General features: G+C 38.3%; 2 protein-coding genes across 3 annotated transcripts in view; both read left to right on the forward strand.

Moving 5' to 3' along the window:
• The window catches only part of LOC107036707, a 39,322-nt gene extending 35,236 nt beyond the window's left edge, over positions 1-4,086 (forward strand). For both annotated transcript variants that reach the window (XM_015254844.1, XM_015254852.1), the window contains 2 exons: positions 1,270-1,366; positions 3,322-4,086. In XM_015254844.1, the coding sequence (XP_015110330.1) occupies positions 1,270-1,346 (77 nt within the window). In that variant the 3' untranslated portion in view covers positions 1,347-1,366; positions 3,322-4,086. The remainder of the gene's footprint in view (positions 1-1,269; positions 1,367-3,321) is intronic.
• Positions 4,087-4,712: 626 nt separating this feature from the next.
• LOC107036725 lies at positions 4,713-18,214 on the forward strand. The gene is made up of 5 exons (XM_015254862.2): positions 4,713-4,936; positions 12,247-12,606; positions 15,044-15,164; positions 15,241-15,413; positions 16,652-18,214. The coding sequence occupies exons 1-5, from the start codon at positions 4,873-4,875 to the stop codon at positions 16,732-16,734; spliced, it is 801 nt and encodes a 266-aa protein (XP_015110348.1). The 5' UTR covers positions 4,713-4,872; the 3' UTR covers positions 16,735-18,214.
• The last annotated feature ends 346 nt before the right edge of the window (positions 18,215-18,560 follow it).

Consider the following 18,560-nt stretch of genomic DNA (forward strand, 5'->3'; position numbering starts at 1 on the left):
TTTCTTCTTGACAATTTTCGGGCCGTGAGTTTTTCGATTCAAATTAAGACCTATCAAAAAAACATTGTTTTCCAAGTGCACACAATTAGATTCGTGCGACATTTTTGGCTTTACGGACATGAAAAATCGGAGTAACACCGATCTTCGGCGAAACACCACTGACCTCCGATGTTTCACCATTTCATTTTCCTCGTAGTGTTCGTCAAAGTGAAAAATAAAATATTGACGTTATTTGACAGTTATTCCGAGCGCGTCACGAAGGCGGGGGTGGGAGGTTAGTTACAGAGAACGGGACATATGCAGATGTCCCACGATAAAATCAGGCTAGTTGCAAACGGATTTATCGTCCATCACCAACCGAGCGACACCACATTCTTTATGTTCCCTCAACTCATGAAAAAAAACATGAACACGGTCTCATAAATATGCTGAAAAATGATTCATACTTTTTCATCATGACATTTGAACTTCACCATAGGCAGCCCAAACAAAAAAAAATACATGGGAAGGAAATAAAAATAAGTGCCAGCGGTGCATCGTAAACGTTTGGCGCGTTCGTAAAAACAGCGAAAATTGAACGAAAAAAAAGTACTCAGGAGTTATTTAAACATTAACTCTGCAAACATAGTCACGAAAGAGGAGGAGGCATATGATGTTACGCAGATTGCGCGCCTATGTATGAATACGTATGTACAAGGGGGCGGGGGGCTAGATGGAGGCGAGGGTTTCGACGCTCTCGTGTGTGGGCATTCGCGTCTATTATTCCAGCATCCGGATAGTTTCACCGTTTGGCGGCCCCATCAATTCAGCGCAGTACCCGCGGCCCGTTAAATTTTATCTCGCTCGTCTAGTATCACCATCCATAGCCCCCCCCCCCCCCCCCCCCCCCCCCCCCCCCCCCCCCCCCCCCCCCCCCCCCCCCCCCCCCCCCCCCCCCCCCCCCCCCCCCCCCCCCCCCCNCTCCACCCAAAAACCCATCTCTCTACGTTATACGTACTTAAACGTATTCGTACATGCTAAATCGTCAACGAGAAGCAAACGACTTCCGTTCGTGCCTCGGGCCCATATACCTCTCGTTTAAACTATCTCTCCCCCTGGTGTACCCCTCCAATCGCCCTCGCCCCCTTGTCAACCATCTGCAGGGCCATCTTCCGTCTGCTGATCGACGAACTTTTATCGATTCAGCCCCGATTAATAAACTCAGAATTAATGTTATATTATTCATTTCGTTTTTAATGCTCAGTTTTCTTCGCTATTTCTCTGTTTCAGATGGCACAACTCCCACGCTTTCAACGAGCTTGATAATGGCTGTTATACTGCTCCTATCAGCAGACATGGTACACTGATGGCCGGGTTGTTATGTCAGGTGAGTGATAAAGGAAACAAAATGAGTGGTAGTCACTGGGGTATTCTGGCCGAATTACAATAGGATTATGTTGGACGAAAGAAAGCCTATTATGTGTGTTTGAGAATGGAATGGCGAGGTTGGTTTTTGTTGGCAGTCGTTGGGGCTAATTAAAATCTACTCGGGCGAAAATTCACAACTATGTTACAAATCCCTGGCCTCGCACACGTGAAAAAAGTTTCAACTGCAGGTTTAATGGAGTTCCTTTATTATTTGAAAAAATACGATTGTAATTGTGATTCTCTAGTGGAAAAGTTGGGAATTCTCGACTTATTCCATTTAAATACTTCAATTTTCTCCAGTTCATTCAAAATGCCTTGTTCTCGGCTTTCATGACCTCATTTTGGGGCTCTAACAGAGAAATTCAAATTACCTGAAGTTGTTGTGCACATTGCTACGGTGAATGTAGTATTTAAATTGCACACCGAGAATTTTAAACATTGGAAAAAGTAGTCATTAGAGGGGGTTAATAGAGAGAGGATATGTGCGTTAGCATGTATGTATCAAACTTTGCACTGAAATCTGAGGGGTTTGTGTTGTACTGTTGGAAATTTTTGGAAGTTTCAGTCACAGCGTCATCTGGATTCTGAATGTTGTGAGTTTGAATTCAATTTCAAATTAAAATGTTTATAAAATTTATTAGTTCTCTTGAAAATTCAAGAAAATTGGAGTTTTCATGTTGAGCGATCATTGATATTTCAATGAAAGCTTGAATTTTCGAACTCATTGCGGAAATTAAACTTTGAATGCAATTAAATTTTTAATGGATTGAGGATTCCGAAAAGTTGTTGCTTGAATATTCAGGATATTCAATTAAGAAATATACAGAAATTTCATATAGTAGCTTTGTCGTTGTTAAAAATTACAAGTTTTTTCACTTGAAATTTCAAGAGTAATTTTCTGACAGTGCGGGATGAAAAATGTTAACAGGGAAATTCAAATTACCACGAGTCTTGTGCATACTGCACCCTAACAATTGTAGAAATCGGAAAAATAGACATTAAAAGGTCTGAACATAAATAAACAAATCATTCCCATCGAACTCTGTTGAATAAAAATCCGTTAGGCTTTCGTATATTTGCTCGGGTCATTTGAGTGAGTGAGAAAATTCAGGGAAAATATGCAGTTGTAAAAATATCAAAAAATATCGCAGCTATGAAACCTGAATCGAATGGGGTCGAGTGGAACAGTATACACTGCACCCTAACAATTGTAGGAATCGAAAAACAGTCGTGATTAACAGCTTTCAATAAAAAAAAAAATATAAATTAACATGTGTGTATCGAACGTTTCACTAAAATCTGACCTGAACATAAATGAAAAACCATTTCCATCGAACTCTGTTGAATAAAAATCCGTTAGTCTCTCTTGTATTTGCTGGGGTCATTTCAGTGAGTGAGAAAATTCAGTGAAAATATATTGGTGTAAAAATATCAAAAAATATGGTCGCTATAAAAAGTGAATCGGATGGGGTGGGGGCGGCGGAAGGGGTTAGTGTTGCGATGAAAAATGTTGGGAGTGTCGTTAGCCAGGCTTTTCCGGGTCTCCCTACCAGCCAATCCCTGCGAAGATCATAACGTTCCGCGATTGTCGCTAATCTCCATTTGATATGACTATACAGTTTTAGGATGGCCAAACAGCCCCCACCGGGTTATTTCCATTCATGAAATATCGGTTAACAATACTGTGCTGTGATATCATTGAAAATCTGAAAATCAATATCCGTTCATTTAAAAACGAAAATGCACGAGTTTTAGTTATACACATTGCAGAAACACCTCATTTGTGGGTTTAATGCTTCATTTTGAAGAACCGTAAATTAACCAGACACGCGAGGGTTCCCACCCACCACTCGTAATCACACAAGTACTCTTAAAAACTCTAATGATACTTTTTTTTCTCTCTCCACTCCTCAGGTAAAATCCAGGCAGTGTGGATATTCAGCGCCATACCAAAGAAAATTCCTGCAATCGATACCACAAATTCATGTTCATCTCGATGTGCATCGGTGTAATGCGATGCGTACTTAACTGAGGTGATGACACATCAACAGAGAGAATAATGGAGAATCCAAGTGGATGTATTTTGTCGTAATGCACTGTTGTGATAACAGGGTAACAGAGGTATATTTTTTTTCGCCAAAGACAAAGGAAAATACTATCGTCAAGTACCTTCGTTACAGTATAATATGAAGATTATGCGACATAAATTATATTTATAATGCAATGCTAAGTGTTTATCATCGAATCTAACGATCCAGTTATCAAGGTTCTTTATGTACCTGATGTTTCAACAACCTCGGAGGAATTCTCGAGTGCTTTTTGTGCATCTTGAGAGATGAAACTTTTCACATTGATGTTATTATTGTATAAAGACCCTGTATAGAAGGTAGTGATTAAGGAATGCTGCTGTGTCTGTACATAAATATTTTTTAGCGATTAATTATAACAGCGAGCAATTTGAATTCCACCGGAATTCAACGAAAACTAATTGAACCTAGTCCTGTACTTAGAGTTGAGAGAAGTTTGTATTAATTGTAACAGTGAGTACCATTGTATAAAATAATGCTAGTGTGTTGATACATGAATATTTATTTTAATGAAACTGTATAGAAAATTTTGAAAGCCCAATTTTTTGCTAATTATTCAATAAAATGGGAATTCAATGAGCAGTCAATTTAATTTCAAGTCTAGTTGAATTATTGTTTACTCAAATAAGTAAGCTCGAAAAGTCAATAATATCTCCTTTTTGATGTAAGGACGTAGTGACGTTCGCGTGGGCAACTTTCTAAACTGGATCAGGGGGAGAGAGAGAGAGAGAGGAACAACGGACGCGCAAGCTCAAAAATTTGACGCGCAAACTCCTGGCAGTCAGCGTTGGCTAGGTGCCATCGTATTACGGGTAGTAGTGGGTCGCGTTTAATCCTGCGAACACGTACCACCCGATCGCGCTCACGTGGTGGACGAGAAATTTACGGAACAGCAGGATTTTACCAGTTTAAAGTTTTTTGAATTATAAAATTACTTTTTTCAATTAAATTTTCTGGGTTTTTAATGTTATCGAACTGTTTTCCGAGCAGACGTCACGTGTATGGAGTATTTGACAATTGGAATAAATAATGAGGTTGAATGAGATGGTGATAAATTATTTGAAAAACAAACGTGATGTGCAACCTTTTTAATACACTTGTTGAATTGATAATAAAAAATATTGTAACTGTTAATTAAGGACTTTGTAAACATATTTGATTTGGTAATTTTGTATTGTGTACATCTGTGTAATTTCGAATATGAGTCAATTATAGTGGAACAATTAATAATCATTGACCAAAGTAACGTGGATAAATCGTAGTAAATTAAAATCTTTGTGATGTTGATGTAGTGAAATTTCAAGAGCTCGAACGCGAGAGCCTCTTTTCATAACGTGGACTGAAATTCAGCAATCATACGCAGCGGTATTGGGCTATTATGGATGGACAATGCTTGGTCGACCTCATTTACGTATTTTTTTTTATCGGACTTCTATTCAAAGGTATTAAAGTGCACCCTAAAAGGCTCCATTACCATTTTACTAACGCCAATGATGATAAATTTATCCTCAATTTCCGCTCGAATATTCAATTCATTTGGTTCATTCAATGCGCTATGGATTATTTACAAATTTCAATGCAGATATATTTATTTTACGTCTATCTCCTGTCTGCTTTCATATTTTCAATGACCGCAAAATCCACAGGATTTCGCTCCAAAAATTCCCGAATTATATTGCGAATTATGTGCTCGTTCCATCGGCATCATTAATGAACTATTTCATATCAATTGAGTTATGACGTTCGTATTTACTCAGACAGCGGAAATTCGTATGAATTATCGTTATGACTGTTTGATTTATCTTTACATTCACAATATTTGTAGGCGTTCAGGCAGTCATCGCGATGATAACGCATGCTAGATGGGCCCCACGTGTTTTCATTGGCCTTTTGATTGCCCTCTTGGAATTGTCCCTTCCGTTGTATGGCACTTGATAATCATTGCTGAGTTAGTGACAATAGAAATACGAGCGAACAAAAAAAAATCGAGTTCCGTGCTGAACGAATTTAAAACACAATGGCATTTTGTTATTCTGAAATGGACCTGTTTCTCCACTTATTCGTCCAAATATTTTTACCGTGACATTGCAAACTTGTTCGAATGGAAATCCGATGTTTTCCTACCATCACAATGCCCCCACTTGGAATGAAAGTCGCGGGAAAAATGGCAAGAATGGGAGTGGAAAAAAAATCAGCAAAAATATCGTTTTCATCACAACCATTCAGGTGAATTTTATGGGTCAAGGGACCCGCGGTTATGGTTCATAGTCGACAATTTATATTGATGTGGTTGACTGGCCCCTGCGGTTCTTCAAAACTCTCTACGGGGGGAGTTATACACACACTTATCGAATGTTCCGCTTCAGCTGTGCGATCATTATAATATTTCCTTGCTTCCCTGGAAAATATTCCCCAGAGTCCTGGCAATAAATCATTCACAAAAAAACCCAAAGTTACTTTAACCCGAGAATTTTCATCCTTTGAGTCATAGCATCCGGCTGCTCGTTCCTAAAATTAAGGAGAAAGGAATCATGTAAAAAAAACCTTCATAATTCTAGTTTCATTGAACTTCCGACCTCTTAAAGAATGGCTTGAGAGGGATTAAAAATGAGATTAATTTCACACTGGCAACTTTTCACAGGAAAAAATTCCTAGAATTAGGTTTCACTAAACTTGTCAAGTTTAATGAGCTTCGAAATTAAATTCTCGGGATGAATAAAAAAAATCCAAGTTTTTCAATTATTGGCGAAATTCTTTATCACCGTGCGATATAGTTAATAAATTCAGGGGAGAATTAATTATAACTTTGTACATTTGCACAATAATTCAAACCACTCATCCAACAATTTACAAACTACTATGAAAAGTTTAACATTGCCATCGAGTTGTTTAATACGAAAATCCATTACTGTACACTTGAAACTTAGATATACAAATGGAGGATTGTAGAGCATTGAGCTCAGGCCCACATCGGACAAACCGATTAATTCAACTACGTTGGTACCCTTGAAATCCAATTTCAACGTACCTCAGTGGTATAAGAGGCTGTAGACCTTAACACACGAGGCAAACACAATCCATGTGCATCAACATGTCAGTTTAAAAGACGAAGGAGAAGGGTATTTATTCGATTTGACAAACAGTTTACTCTCCAAGAGTCCAGTAAAGCATTCCGGTCCCTTTCAATTTTCTTCACAAACATCTGTAGTTGTTGCTGTTTCCCTTGACCATACCTGCCCTTCAATTCAATTTCTGTGATTCCTATTTTTTTTTCTCATCCATCATCACAAATGTTTTCGTCCGATATGTCTTTCTTTGACAAACACTGGGGGAAAAAATAAGTTCTGCGGAAAAATTATATGTTCCCCTGCAGAGATATTTTGTTGTGTTCAATCAATTTACTTGTGGAGAAAAAAGAAAGTTTCCCCAAAACATGATAATTTTCGTAGTAGTAATTGTTCTAGGGAGACATTAATACACTGTTAGAAATTGTTGGAAATTTCACGGAAACCATGATAGTAATTCTCGTGAAAGTGACATTGAATCTGATTGAAGAGAAAAATGGTTATTAAATTTCAAGTTTTAGGTAGAATTGATGATAAATACAGGACATGTTCATCAATGTCAGTTTAAAAGAAAGAGAAATTATTAATATGTTCAATCCCAGCGACTACCATCCTATTTTCCATCTATAATTTGACTCCACACTTCCATGTGATTTCCCTCCCTTTGAAGAATTTTCCAGTTGACTTAGTCACTACCCCGATTGCGGCTTGAAATCATGAACAACTTCATCACAAAGTCATCAATAAAGTTATCGTAAAAATACCGCTGATAATAACTGCACCTAATATTCAATAAAACACAATATACGTCCATCATCCATGAAAATTTGAACAACAGTTCTCCTAGAAGTTCAGAGAGCAACCACTTCTTGCAGTTACCATCGCCTCCCCAGTGATCCCGTCCATCCCATGTTGCTGCATTCAACCTCACTAATTCCTGAAACATTTTTGCTCCATAATTACAGCCATTTCCACACGACCTCGTTTTCCTTTGAAAAATTTTCCCCTTGAATCAACGATTCCTCACAAACGGCGCGTTAACTAAAACTACCCCACTCCCCCAGATAAAACTCATCGAAACGATTCGCAAAATACTTTGCGACGCCACATCAACACAATTAAGCCTCACTATTACCAAGTTATCGCAATCATATTACTGAAGAGGCGATTCCCTTTGACCCCAGCGGTAATTAAGTCAGATTAGGTGGAGCTCATTCCAAGGTACTCTGGAGCGGTGAAAAACGCGTACAACCGTGTAATCCGATGAAAGAGGGGAAACAGAAAAGAGGAGGCCAACAGCATACACCGCCTGTGGATATCGCGTCAAACGTCACGTCTACCTTTTCGGAGTCGAGTAGGCCGTATTAACATGAGCTTTGACATGCATATCTACGATACACACGGATAAAAATATACACACAATACACATACATTCATTACATATATTTTTTGCCCCCTCTCCTCCCCGTGCTTTCATCCTCAGTTACGTTTCATACCTCGTTTCGCACTTGGAACAAGGTGTATTTCCCTCCGTCATCACATGCCTCTCACTCCCGCCGTCTCTCTCCCAGCAAAATCTGATAGCAGTACCCACTGCGGGTAGTATAGCTGTTGGGTGAGTGGTCCTATTTAAAAGACCTTGAGGCTTCTGACGCTGAGGTAAAGAAGGTAGAAGGGCTGCTGGCTAGGTTGGTAGTGGTCGTGGTTTGATGCTTATATGTCCCCTGCGTTTTTCCACTTACCGCCTGCAGCGAGGCACACTCTCGAGAGGATCGTCGAGAGCCGCCAACAGTGACGAGCAACACAGAGAAACCACCCCTGTACTTCACCTGCATGCATGTGAATATATATTTTTGTGTTGGCTCCTCGTCTGCACCTTCCAAGTTCTTTGCCCTTTATAGGGGGTCTCTGAGGTACCATACACAAATCCTTTGATCTTGTCGAGCATTTCACGTACGCACTGAAAAAATTCTGAAATCAAATAAGAGCGCAAGCTGCCCCCCCGCTACCGAGTAAACATACACAAAACCTGCCATGTGGGTCGTGTAATGTGGTAGTAAAAAGAACACGAGAAAATGAGCAGGAATTTTTTCTTTCACTCCCCATACGTGATGCTGAGTTGTCCCTTGACGCTGTTGATCCGCCTCACGAGTCTTCTCGTTCGTTTGAATCTCAAAAGGCCTCTTCTCCAACGCGGTTGCACATACGTGTGAACATACCGACATCGCGGCAGTTTTTCAATCGTCAAATGAACGGGTCTTGCGTATTAGAAGAATGTAATAGCTTAATTTGGAGTATCGATCGGCGGATGGTTGCTCGTATGGACGCATATAGGCACGTTTTCCTGCGGTCGTGAGTCGTGTTTACCCCTGGCTCTCCACCACCATCGAGATACTAGTCGACTCGCACGCTAACCATTATAAAATTACCCTCCGATGTATATATTCACGGTGGGTGGGGCTCATTGGCGGTGGGGAGATTTCGAGAAAAAAAACGATAGAATAGCGAGGAGTCGGGGAAAAAAATAAGATGAAAAAGGAAAAAAGTGGGTGGAAACGCTCCTCGGCTTTCAAACCGTTTGTGTGTACGCGTGAACGAGCTTTTTTTTCCATTTGTTTGACTTGTCAGACAGGCAACACACGGTAGTCTAGAGTACACGGGGGAGGGTACATATACCCAGAGCGATGAGGCCTCGAGGGAACCAATGTGAAATTCAACGAGGCTCCATGTCGACTGTATATATTGAACTCTAAACTTATTCCCTCACGATACACGTTCAACTACATGCTTTTCTTCCATTCACACGAAAGCGATTGAAATTTGTATGGCAATGCTCGAAACGCTTGAAACTTGACGACTCGAAGTGCCCATAGTGCCTTGTGTACTCATTTGCATTTGTAATTCTGATTTTTTAACTTTGTTTGCAAATTCCGAATAGTTAGTTCGCAGTTGAGCACTGGATAGGGTATATTTAACGAGCTGGCGAGGAGTGAATTACACTGGAAAGAAAAAATTCCCTCGATTCAAGTAGTCATGCTTGCATCATGAAATCTAGCTGCTACTCAGATCAATTCAACTGTGCTCGAATTGAATAGGAGACTGTTGGGATCAAATAGAACCCTACTCCATTGATTCTAGTTGGAGATTGATTTCAGGATTCTAGAACTTCAGGGTAATGCCGAAGTAGACGCATCGCAAAAGCCATGCAAGTGCTCATTCAACTGTTCTTTGATTGCTTTTGACAATTGCTAGCTTTGCGCGCGTCTTGCAATACGGCCACTGTGACATCAGTGTTGGTATTTTTCTGGACATGTTACGTGAGACTGACTTTAGTTAGATTTTCGTTTTTATGTTTTATTATTTTGTTATTATATTATTTTCATTTAAAAACTCGCATTAATTGCGTATTTGGGAGATGGGAATTTGTCGTAGGCTGCACTGTTAGAAATAGAATCAAATTTCCTGGACAGGTGACGACTAATTTTCAGGACAGTGACAATGAATGAGATTTAGGGGAAAATATGAAATTTCAGGGTTCAGTGAAAAATTCAGTGAAATCTGAAATTTCATGATTTTTTACCCTTAAGTCGCATTCAGTGTCACTGTCCTGACAATTCAAGAATATATTTACCGGAATGTTTTGGTTTTTTTATTCATTTTCAGGGAAAAACTGAACTGAAATCTACAGTTCTCTCCGATTTTTCCCCGAAATTCTGAATTTTCAATAACGATATTCCTTGAAATTTCAGTGGCAATTAAATTCGATAAAAATTTCCGAAAAGTGGGCCTTATGGGGTGCATGCACCGTAGTTGGGCAATAATGATGTTTTTTGCATGCAATTGTTTAACTTCATTAATTATTTCAAGACTTAATTTGATAAATCATTTCAATGGATTCCAGGTGAACTGGTGCGTGACATTCGATCAATATGTTACATTGAATTAATTATTGCATTAAAAATTATGTTCCAATTCAATTAAAATATCACAAATATTTGAGTCTAATGAGTTTATAATACAGCGGCTCTTCTGAATAATAAATAAAAATGAGAGTGATAATGAGAATAAAATAGACTGGCTGGACATATCAAAGCCAATGAAAGCGAGAGGAACTCGCTGAGTCACGGACGCCACATTTTGTGAATTTGATTAATTATTTCAATATATTCCGGATTAACTGACGCGTGAAATTCGAATCAAACTAAATCTCTACAACGTGCTGAACAATATCCTATAGAAGATATATTTAAAAAAATAAGAGATACCTCGCATGGGCCTTTACCAATCGTATATGAAGGATTATAAATGATTCTATATTTGATATTCGTTCATTACTGTAGCCGATACATAAACCCTCATGTTTTTCGCAATCATATGTGCGATGATGTATTCAATATACACTGAGAGGAACACTAACATGTTCTCAAACAAGTCTTGTTTGGACCAAAAACATCGCAAGTTGCAAATTACCAAAAAAGAAATTGTTGGTTTTGACTTTGAAAGTCTTAAACATGAATAATCACTCTGCTTCCAACAACAACGAAATATTTGGCTCAAGAGGCAAATTATTCACACGCGCCTTTTCAGGATAGAAATATCGCTCATAACTAGAAATTTGTCAGGAAATATTTTGTTCCTAAATTAACCGATTGCTATCGTATCATCATCATAACTTCATTTAAGAATTTATTTTTCACCTGTGGTTATCGAATAGCCCGAATGAATGACGGTAGACCCTTGTTTTGCATAAAACAAACATTTCCAGAGAGCAAAATAGCGATGGCTGCATCCAACAACGAGGAAGTAGTGCTAACAAGAACATTTCTTGCGTGCAATAGGAATAACAATTTTTTTGAACAATTGAATTTAGTTTTGCGACAAAAATTTTTCATCTCAGAACATTCCATAAATGATGAGTATTATCACAGACAGAAAGTGTTGATTTTCACGGACATGTCAGGGATTTTTATCACTGAGAATGGGTGACAGAGTCACAGAGGATCGCAAGTCTCCAATAATTAGGCATAAATTCTTAAAAATCCGTGACATGTCCCTGAAAATGAAAATTTCATTTTTCTCTGTTAAAAATTTTAACTCTATTGAAATTTGCGGTGAGAGTCTTGGAAATTTCGAACTAAGTAACATTTCCACTAAAGTTTTCAAGAAATTTTTCATTGAAAATTCAAAATTTGATGAAAAAATCCGTCGAAACTGTAAATTTCCATTTACTTATTTCGGGAAAATTAATGAATAATGAGGAAAATTCGGAGAAATCTCTCCTTAAAATTCCCTTTGATTCCTGGAATTCCTGGATTAAAATTCCTGGAATTCTGGGAATTTTAAAATCGAAAATTCCTGTAAATTGTGAAATTTCCGGTTTCCTGCCCCGAAAAACTTGAGACTTTACTTGAATGCTCGAAAAAATCTGAAATTCCATTGTCTTTTTCCCCTTAAATCGCCTTCAATTTTTTTTTCCGGAAAATTCAGCCAAATTTTGTTAACAGTGTAGATTTCCTTCTTTTGCTAATTTCAATGTGCAATTTGATTTGGTTTGAACAAGACTTGTTTGAGAAACTCTGGTTTTCTCTCTTAATATATGACACACACGTTTCATATATTTCTACTCCCGTCTAGTCATACATTTCCACAGGAGCTAGATTGAAGAAAAAATTGGGTTATTTTTACAGAGGTCGAACCAATCAAGATAACAAAAGTCCAGATACCGAGTGTAGTGAGAGCAGGTACCGAAGAGCCGATTATTCTGGACTGTCAATACAGTATGGACGGTTCATCGAATTTAGCCCTTGTAGTTAAATGGTACGTCAATGGTGAAATACTGTATCAATGGATCCACGGACGTGCTCCACAAGGCTCGGAGGAGTTTCAACAGTACATTGATAAGTCTTACAAAGCAAGCACAAATCCAGACATGGAGTACAGAGCGGTGAAGCTCGTTAGACCAAGTCATGATTTGTCCGGAAAGGTTAGGTGCAGTATATCAACGCAGGATGGTGAGGACGAGGCGGAGGGTGAGCTGCTGGTCTACTGTGAGTATTCATTTTACTTTCATGTACTCCGGGTTTTGGGTTAAAATGCACTTTCATTGGTGAACATTTCAAATGGAGTCGAGAAAAAAAGAGAACGGGAAATGTCATCCATTGACAAAAAAAATAGAGATAAAAAACTGATTTTTCATTTTTCGAAGAGCTGAGTGCACGCCCGGGCTAGAGTGTAGTAAGGCCGTGCAGGACAGAAGCGAGGGGCTGGGCTAGTGGTGGAAATCGGATGTAGTCAGGCGACATAATTCAATACACACGACAGAATGTCTGGCATAGTAGTAAGTGCCGGTATTGTACGGGCATATATAGTAATAACGTGAGGGCTCAATGGAATAGGTTTGTATCGATTGGGAAAAGCCAAAAGAAGACGCGCTCTCACATGTCACATGTATATTTTCCCCCTCAGTGCTCTTCATCTTACTCTTTCCGAATGTGTCACAGTATTTTATTTACTTTTGAAGGATGAAATTCCACATTCCCCCCGTCCAACCGCAAGATCACGGTGTATGAAATTTGCTCAGCCATTGGCAACGAAAGCACGAGGGGAAAAAGCTTTCATACGTGATATACTGGCTATGGATATTACATTCCATAGCTGGGAGATCGACATCAGTGAGGTCCAAGCACTCTGTTTACTGAATTTAATGTTAGAGCTCTCTGTGGTGTATTCATTCAGTATACTGTTAAAAATTTGAGGCTGTAATTTCCCGTGTACTTTTTGCAAATTGTTTTCACGTTATAGTTTTCCTAACATGTCAAGAAATTTCGTTATTGAAAATTTTTTGGTAAAGGCCTTTGCTATCTCCAGCAACGAAGAATTGTCTGGAAACGATTCTTTTGGCTGAAATTCGGAAATGATTCGGGTATCCCTCTCAAGTGCATTTTTTCGAAAAGCATATTCGAAAGATGTTTCTGCCTGAAAACGTTTAATCCTTTAAATTTCATGTATTTAATTGATGAAAACTCATTAGTTCTCTTTTGTACAATCAAAGCTAATGAGCTATATCGTTTCAATTCCCCGAACTATCTGCATTATGGGAGAATATATTATATTGCGAATGGAGATATTTTTCCTAATAAAATTGCTAGCCTCGAGCGCTCTTCATGCAGCGCTCTCTCGCAGGACCCCCGAAAAGACTGAATGATAACGTTTTCGCTGGGCTTTAAAAAGTTTTTTTCGTACCTGGGGTTTGGAAAGTTCACCGCACTCTAGCGCAAATTAAAATACTGCATTTCTTTTGATTTTTCGTAAAATCAGATTCCTTTAAATTTCATTCATTTAATTTATGAAAACTCGTTAGTTCTCTGTTTTGCCATCAAAGCTACTCTCAGTTATATCATTTCAATTCCCTAGCGTATCTGCATTATGCGTGAATACATTATATGATAAATGGAAATAGATATTTTTCCAGATGAAATTGTTAGCCTCAAGCGGTTTTCATGCGCTAATAGAAAAGATGCAAGAATTTACTTGCTGTTAACGACGCTTTTTCACAATTAATGCTATTTGTTAAATATTAACGAATGGTGTGTGGTCAATCCGTTGAATTTCAACGATGCTTCTTAACCATTCAGTAGCGAACTGGTAAAACGGTTTATGTCGACTTAGCCCTTAGCTGAGTTTTCAAGGAATATCTCCGAATCTAAGAGAGCTAACGAAATTTTCGAAATTACCTTTTTTGTAGAATGAATTGAGGGCGATAAAAAATATTTTAACAAAAATTCAGCTATCTTCCTTAGCTAGGAGGAAATATTCGAAATAAAACTGTTGGATAGCATCAAATACTGCGCTCTGATTGGTCGAAATCCGATTGAGAAACTAATCACTGAAAACTGGCCAATAGTCAAAGTAGACTTAAACCGTTTTACCACTCCGCTACTGTATTAATGCTATTCGTTAACTATTAACGAATGGTGTTAATATTTAAAAAGCCTCGTTAACAGCACCTAAATCCTTCTATCAGTGTGCAGCACTCTCACCTGAAAGCCGACAAGATGGGGAAATAATCTGTAAAATCTGGGATTTCATGAGTTTTTTTCTTTTTAGTCGGATTTAGTACCATCCTTCTAAAAATTAATAGCTACTCACTACATTTCAATTTTTTCCTAACAGTGTACTCAAGAGATTTATCTGCCTGAAAAACGTGAATCCTCTAACTTTCATGCAGTTCATTTTTCGAAAGCTCATTAGTTCTCTGGCTTGCAATCAAAGCTACTCAGTTATATCGTTTCAATTCCCCAAAGTATCTCCATTAAACGAGAATACGGTATATGTCAAATGGAGATTTTTTTCTAGATGAAATTGTTTGCCTCGAGCGCTTTTCATGCGGCGCTCTCTCGCAGGAAACCCGAAAAAAATGAATCATAAAGTATTCTCTGGGAATTAAAAAGGTTTTCTTTATAACCGGGATTTGAAAATTTCCAGCGCCCGAGCGATCGCTGCAAATAGCAGAGCCAATTTCCAACGATGAAACGAAGCAGCTGTCTGTTACGTGCTTGGCCGAGGATGTCTATCCGCTACCAATTATAACAATTCGCCGGGACAAGTGAGATACATTCAGTGTGTTAGAATGTTCCCATAAATTCAATCCAATTCAATTCAATTTTTCTATTTATTTTCAGTCAAACAATTAAGGATCAGAAAGTGTATCACAATGAAAAGCAGGATCGTCGCTACAATGTCGGTGTTTTAGCTGTCATTCCAATGGAAAAGATGGAACTACCAACGAAATTTCAATGTGAAATCCACATTGCGGCGGCCAATTACACATCAATTCGTGAATATGTCTACAATGGTGAGTGACACCGCTAGACAGCGACTGATAAAACTTTATCATTTAGTGTATATTTCAATTTGTATGGAGGCGAAATAGAAATAGTCCTGTCACAATTCTCATTTCGGGGTATTGTGACGCAAATTGAAACACAAGTGATTGTACAGGTGTACATCGCTCCATGCATACACGACGTGGAGAAACAGACACTCTCAATGCAACTGGAATTTTTCCATTTCCCTCTCTATTTATTCCCGTAAACAATTAAATTCACATTGCTCTAATTTTTTCGGTGAGGAATTTATACCAGTCGGTATCACGAATGAAAAGTTTTTTATTAGTTTTGTTTTTCATTCTCTTGGACGAAATATTGCTATCTCACGATTCTTTAACCAACCCCTTGGAGACGTTGGGTAACATATAAAGAATCTACCGAGTGAAAATGGCCGGGGAAAGCGATAAATCTTCGTTCTGCCTTAGGAAGACGGACGGTCGTCGTCTGAACGGTCGCAAGCTTCTCTACGTCACCGTAACGGCGAAGGGAAAAATAGTAAAATCCACATGACAATTTCTCTCAATATTTTAGATGCTAAATTTCCCATGAAAATGCCCTATCTAGTTGCTCTTTCGTTTCCCCGTGACATTAGGTATTGTCCTTGTTTTTTTTTTTTTCATTTCACTCCTGGCAAAAGCAATTTCTCTATCCCTCTTTTCATTAGGTCATTTCTGGACGGGACGCATTACCTACAGGCAATAACTGGTACAAGCGCTACGGGAGCAGTGAAGGATATTTCCCGCAGGATGAAAAAGTTTGCCCAGGCTCATTGGCGCACACGCGAGCTCAATAACCCCTCAATGTGGAGGATAACGAAGAAGGGAGATGACTCATTTAAACCTGCCATTTTCCATCTTGATATGTTTTTTTTTCTCTCGTATATACCGCGGAAGTCATCGCCCTCCCAGTCGAAAAGATAATTCACACATTCATCACGGTGGTTTGTGTGATGGGAATTCCCGTGGATTTTCCATGAAGTTCTCGTGGAAACTCAAAAAGTTCGTGAAATAATACATGAATCGGAAACACTGAGAAAAAAATTTTAATCTCTGAAACATATTTACTAGAGACAAGTAATTTTTCTTCAAATTTCTTCAAATGGACATTCCTGCAGATACCAAAAATGCTCCAGAATCTTTCCGGAGTGCTTTCTCCCTCACAATTTCCATATTATTAATTCCAAATCTCGTTTCTTATTTTCCAGGCACTGATGGCCTTCGCTTGTCCCTCGTGACATCGTTCATTATATACGTCTTCGTTATCACAACAACTGTACTCCATTATTGAAGATGAATCAAGAGAGACAAATACATAAACTGTTATCCAATATCGAGGGAATGAAATAGTCAACTGCGGAGTCACCAAGTAATTCTCGAGAGGAACGAACAAGGAGAATAAATCGGAATTAAATGTATTGTATGAATTCCTCATACCCTGCGTCAAATATTTTGCTATTCACGTTAAAAAAAAGCCCCTTTCTACATCATTAACCTGGTACACAAATTTTTGTTGTGCAGAACTGCCATAGTTTGAAGACACGTAATTCATTAAATACTAACAGGGTACTTTGCAAGTAAACGGAAATGTCGCTGGGAATTAAGAGGAAAGAAAGAAACAGTGAATAGAATACTTTGTTCATCCGGTATTTAATCTCCAGGATAGTATAATAATTTTTTTACGAGAATTTTACTTTTCATTTCCATTCGCAAATATTCATCATCCGGTACTAAAATCCGTGCTTTTTCCTCATTCAACTCATATATTTTTCAACCATTGTGACGAATTATCTTTTCATCGTTGCAAAATAATGCATGGGCCATTTGTCATTAACCATTATGTGTACATCGGAAAAAAAACTAAAATAGCTGAAAAGATGGAATTTCATATAAGTAAAATACGTCCGGGAGAGCAATAATAAAAATAAATAACAACGGGTTGGAAAAGTTGAATATGCAGGTCACAGTGATAGCATGAAAAAGCGAATGCAGACCAAGCGAAAAAATCATTAACACAAGGGAAAAAAATGTCGGGGGCGGAGAGAAAGAGGGGCAGGAGAGATAGCAGGTAAAGAAAGATCGCAAGAACTGCAATAGTACTGTGATACAGTGGCCATTGGTGTGAGCCATCAAAAATTCAGTGCTCTCTTTCCCTCAGCATAGACTACCTTGAACAACGTACATTCACTGAGTATTAAGAAAGGTGAATTTATTCATTGACATTGAAATAGTCAAGTTACATGGGAAGAGGGTTTGGCTCTTATTGTCTGGTAAATCTAATACGATAGTCTGGGAGGAGTAAGCGAAAATGTGGGTAAATTTACAATATTTGGGACCTCCTCAGCATAAACCCCGGACGATCGTACGTGTTTATGAATTATTCCTGTATTATCGTTCTTATAGAGACTCTAACAAATTTTATGTAAAAAAAACAAAATATATTAAATAGAGTACCTATTTCGAATGAGGAGAGATTTACTGAAATGACAAATCGATAAATTACTCTCACGTTTTTGTAACTGTTTCAATCTATTATTTTAGACTGATAAAAAAAATGAGCGAGTGTTAAAACTATGGTGGAGTGAAGTAAGAGAATAAAAAGATACAGAACATAATCGGTGTAAAAATTGTCACATGATATTTCTCTGGAAATAAACGGAACGTTGATAAAAGATGGTTGTTTCGAGAGTTTATGATATTCTTTATGGAGTTGTAGGTAACGTGGAATGTATCAATTTTTGTAACATTGATTTAATATATTTTCTTTCAACTGAGAGGGCCTAGTGCAGCAGTGCTTTACACTTTTCCACGAATTATGTTACTGATTTACCTCTTGTCCACGAAAATTCTCAGCAAAGTTTGAGGGCAATTCAATTTTACACATTGCCGAGAACTTCTCCCGTTTGACGCACAGGTGAGCCTTTCTACTATTGCCTCCAGGGGCTAATTCTAGTATAAAAACATTTGTATTGTTCATTTGCTCCGCACTGATTGCAATTTTTGGTCTATACATTCGGAGATGTATACATCAAATTTACTGACAGTTGTGAAGCAATTGAAACTGGATATTATCCTCATAGAATTTATTGCAGATGGAGTACTCGTTGAAAAGTTCTT

This window comes from Diachasma alloeum, unplaced genomic scaffold (assembly GCF_001412515.2).
Source record: "Diachasma alloeum isolate Michigan unplaced genomic scaffold, Dall2.0 Dall_scaffold_00176, whole genome shotgun sequence".
Lineage (NCBI taxonomy): Eukaryota > Metazoa > Arthropoda > Insecta > Hymenoptera > Braconidae > Diachasma > Diachasma alloeum.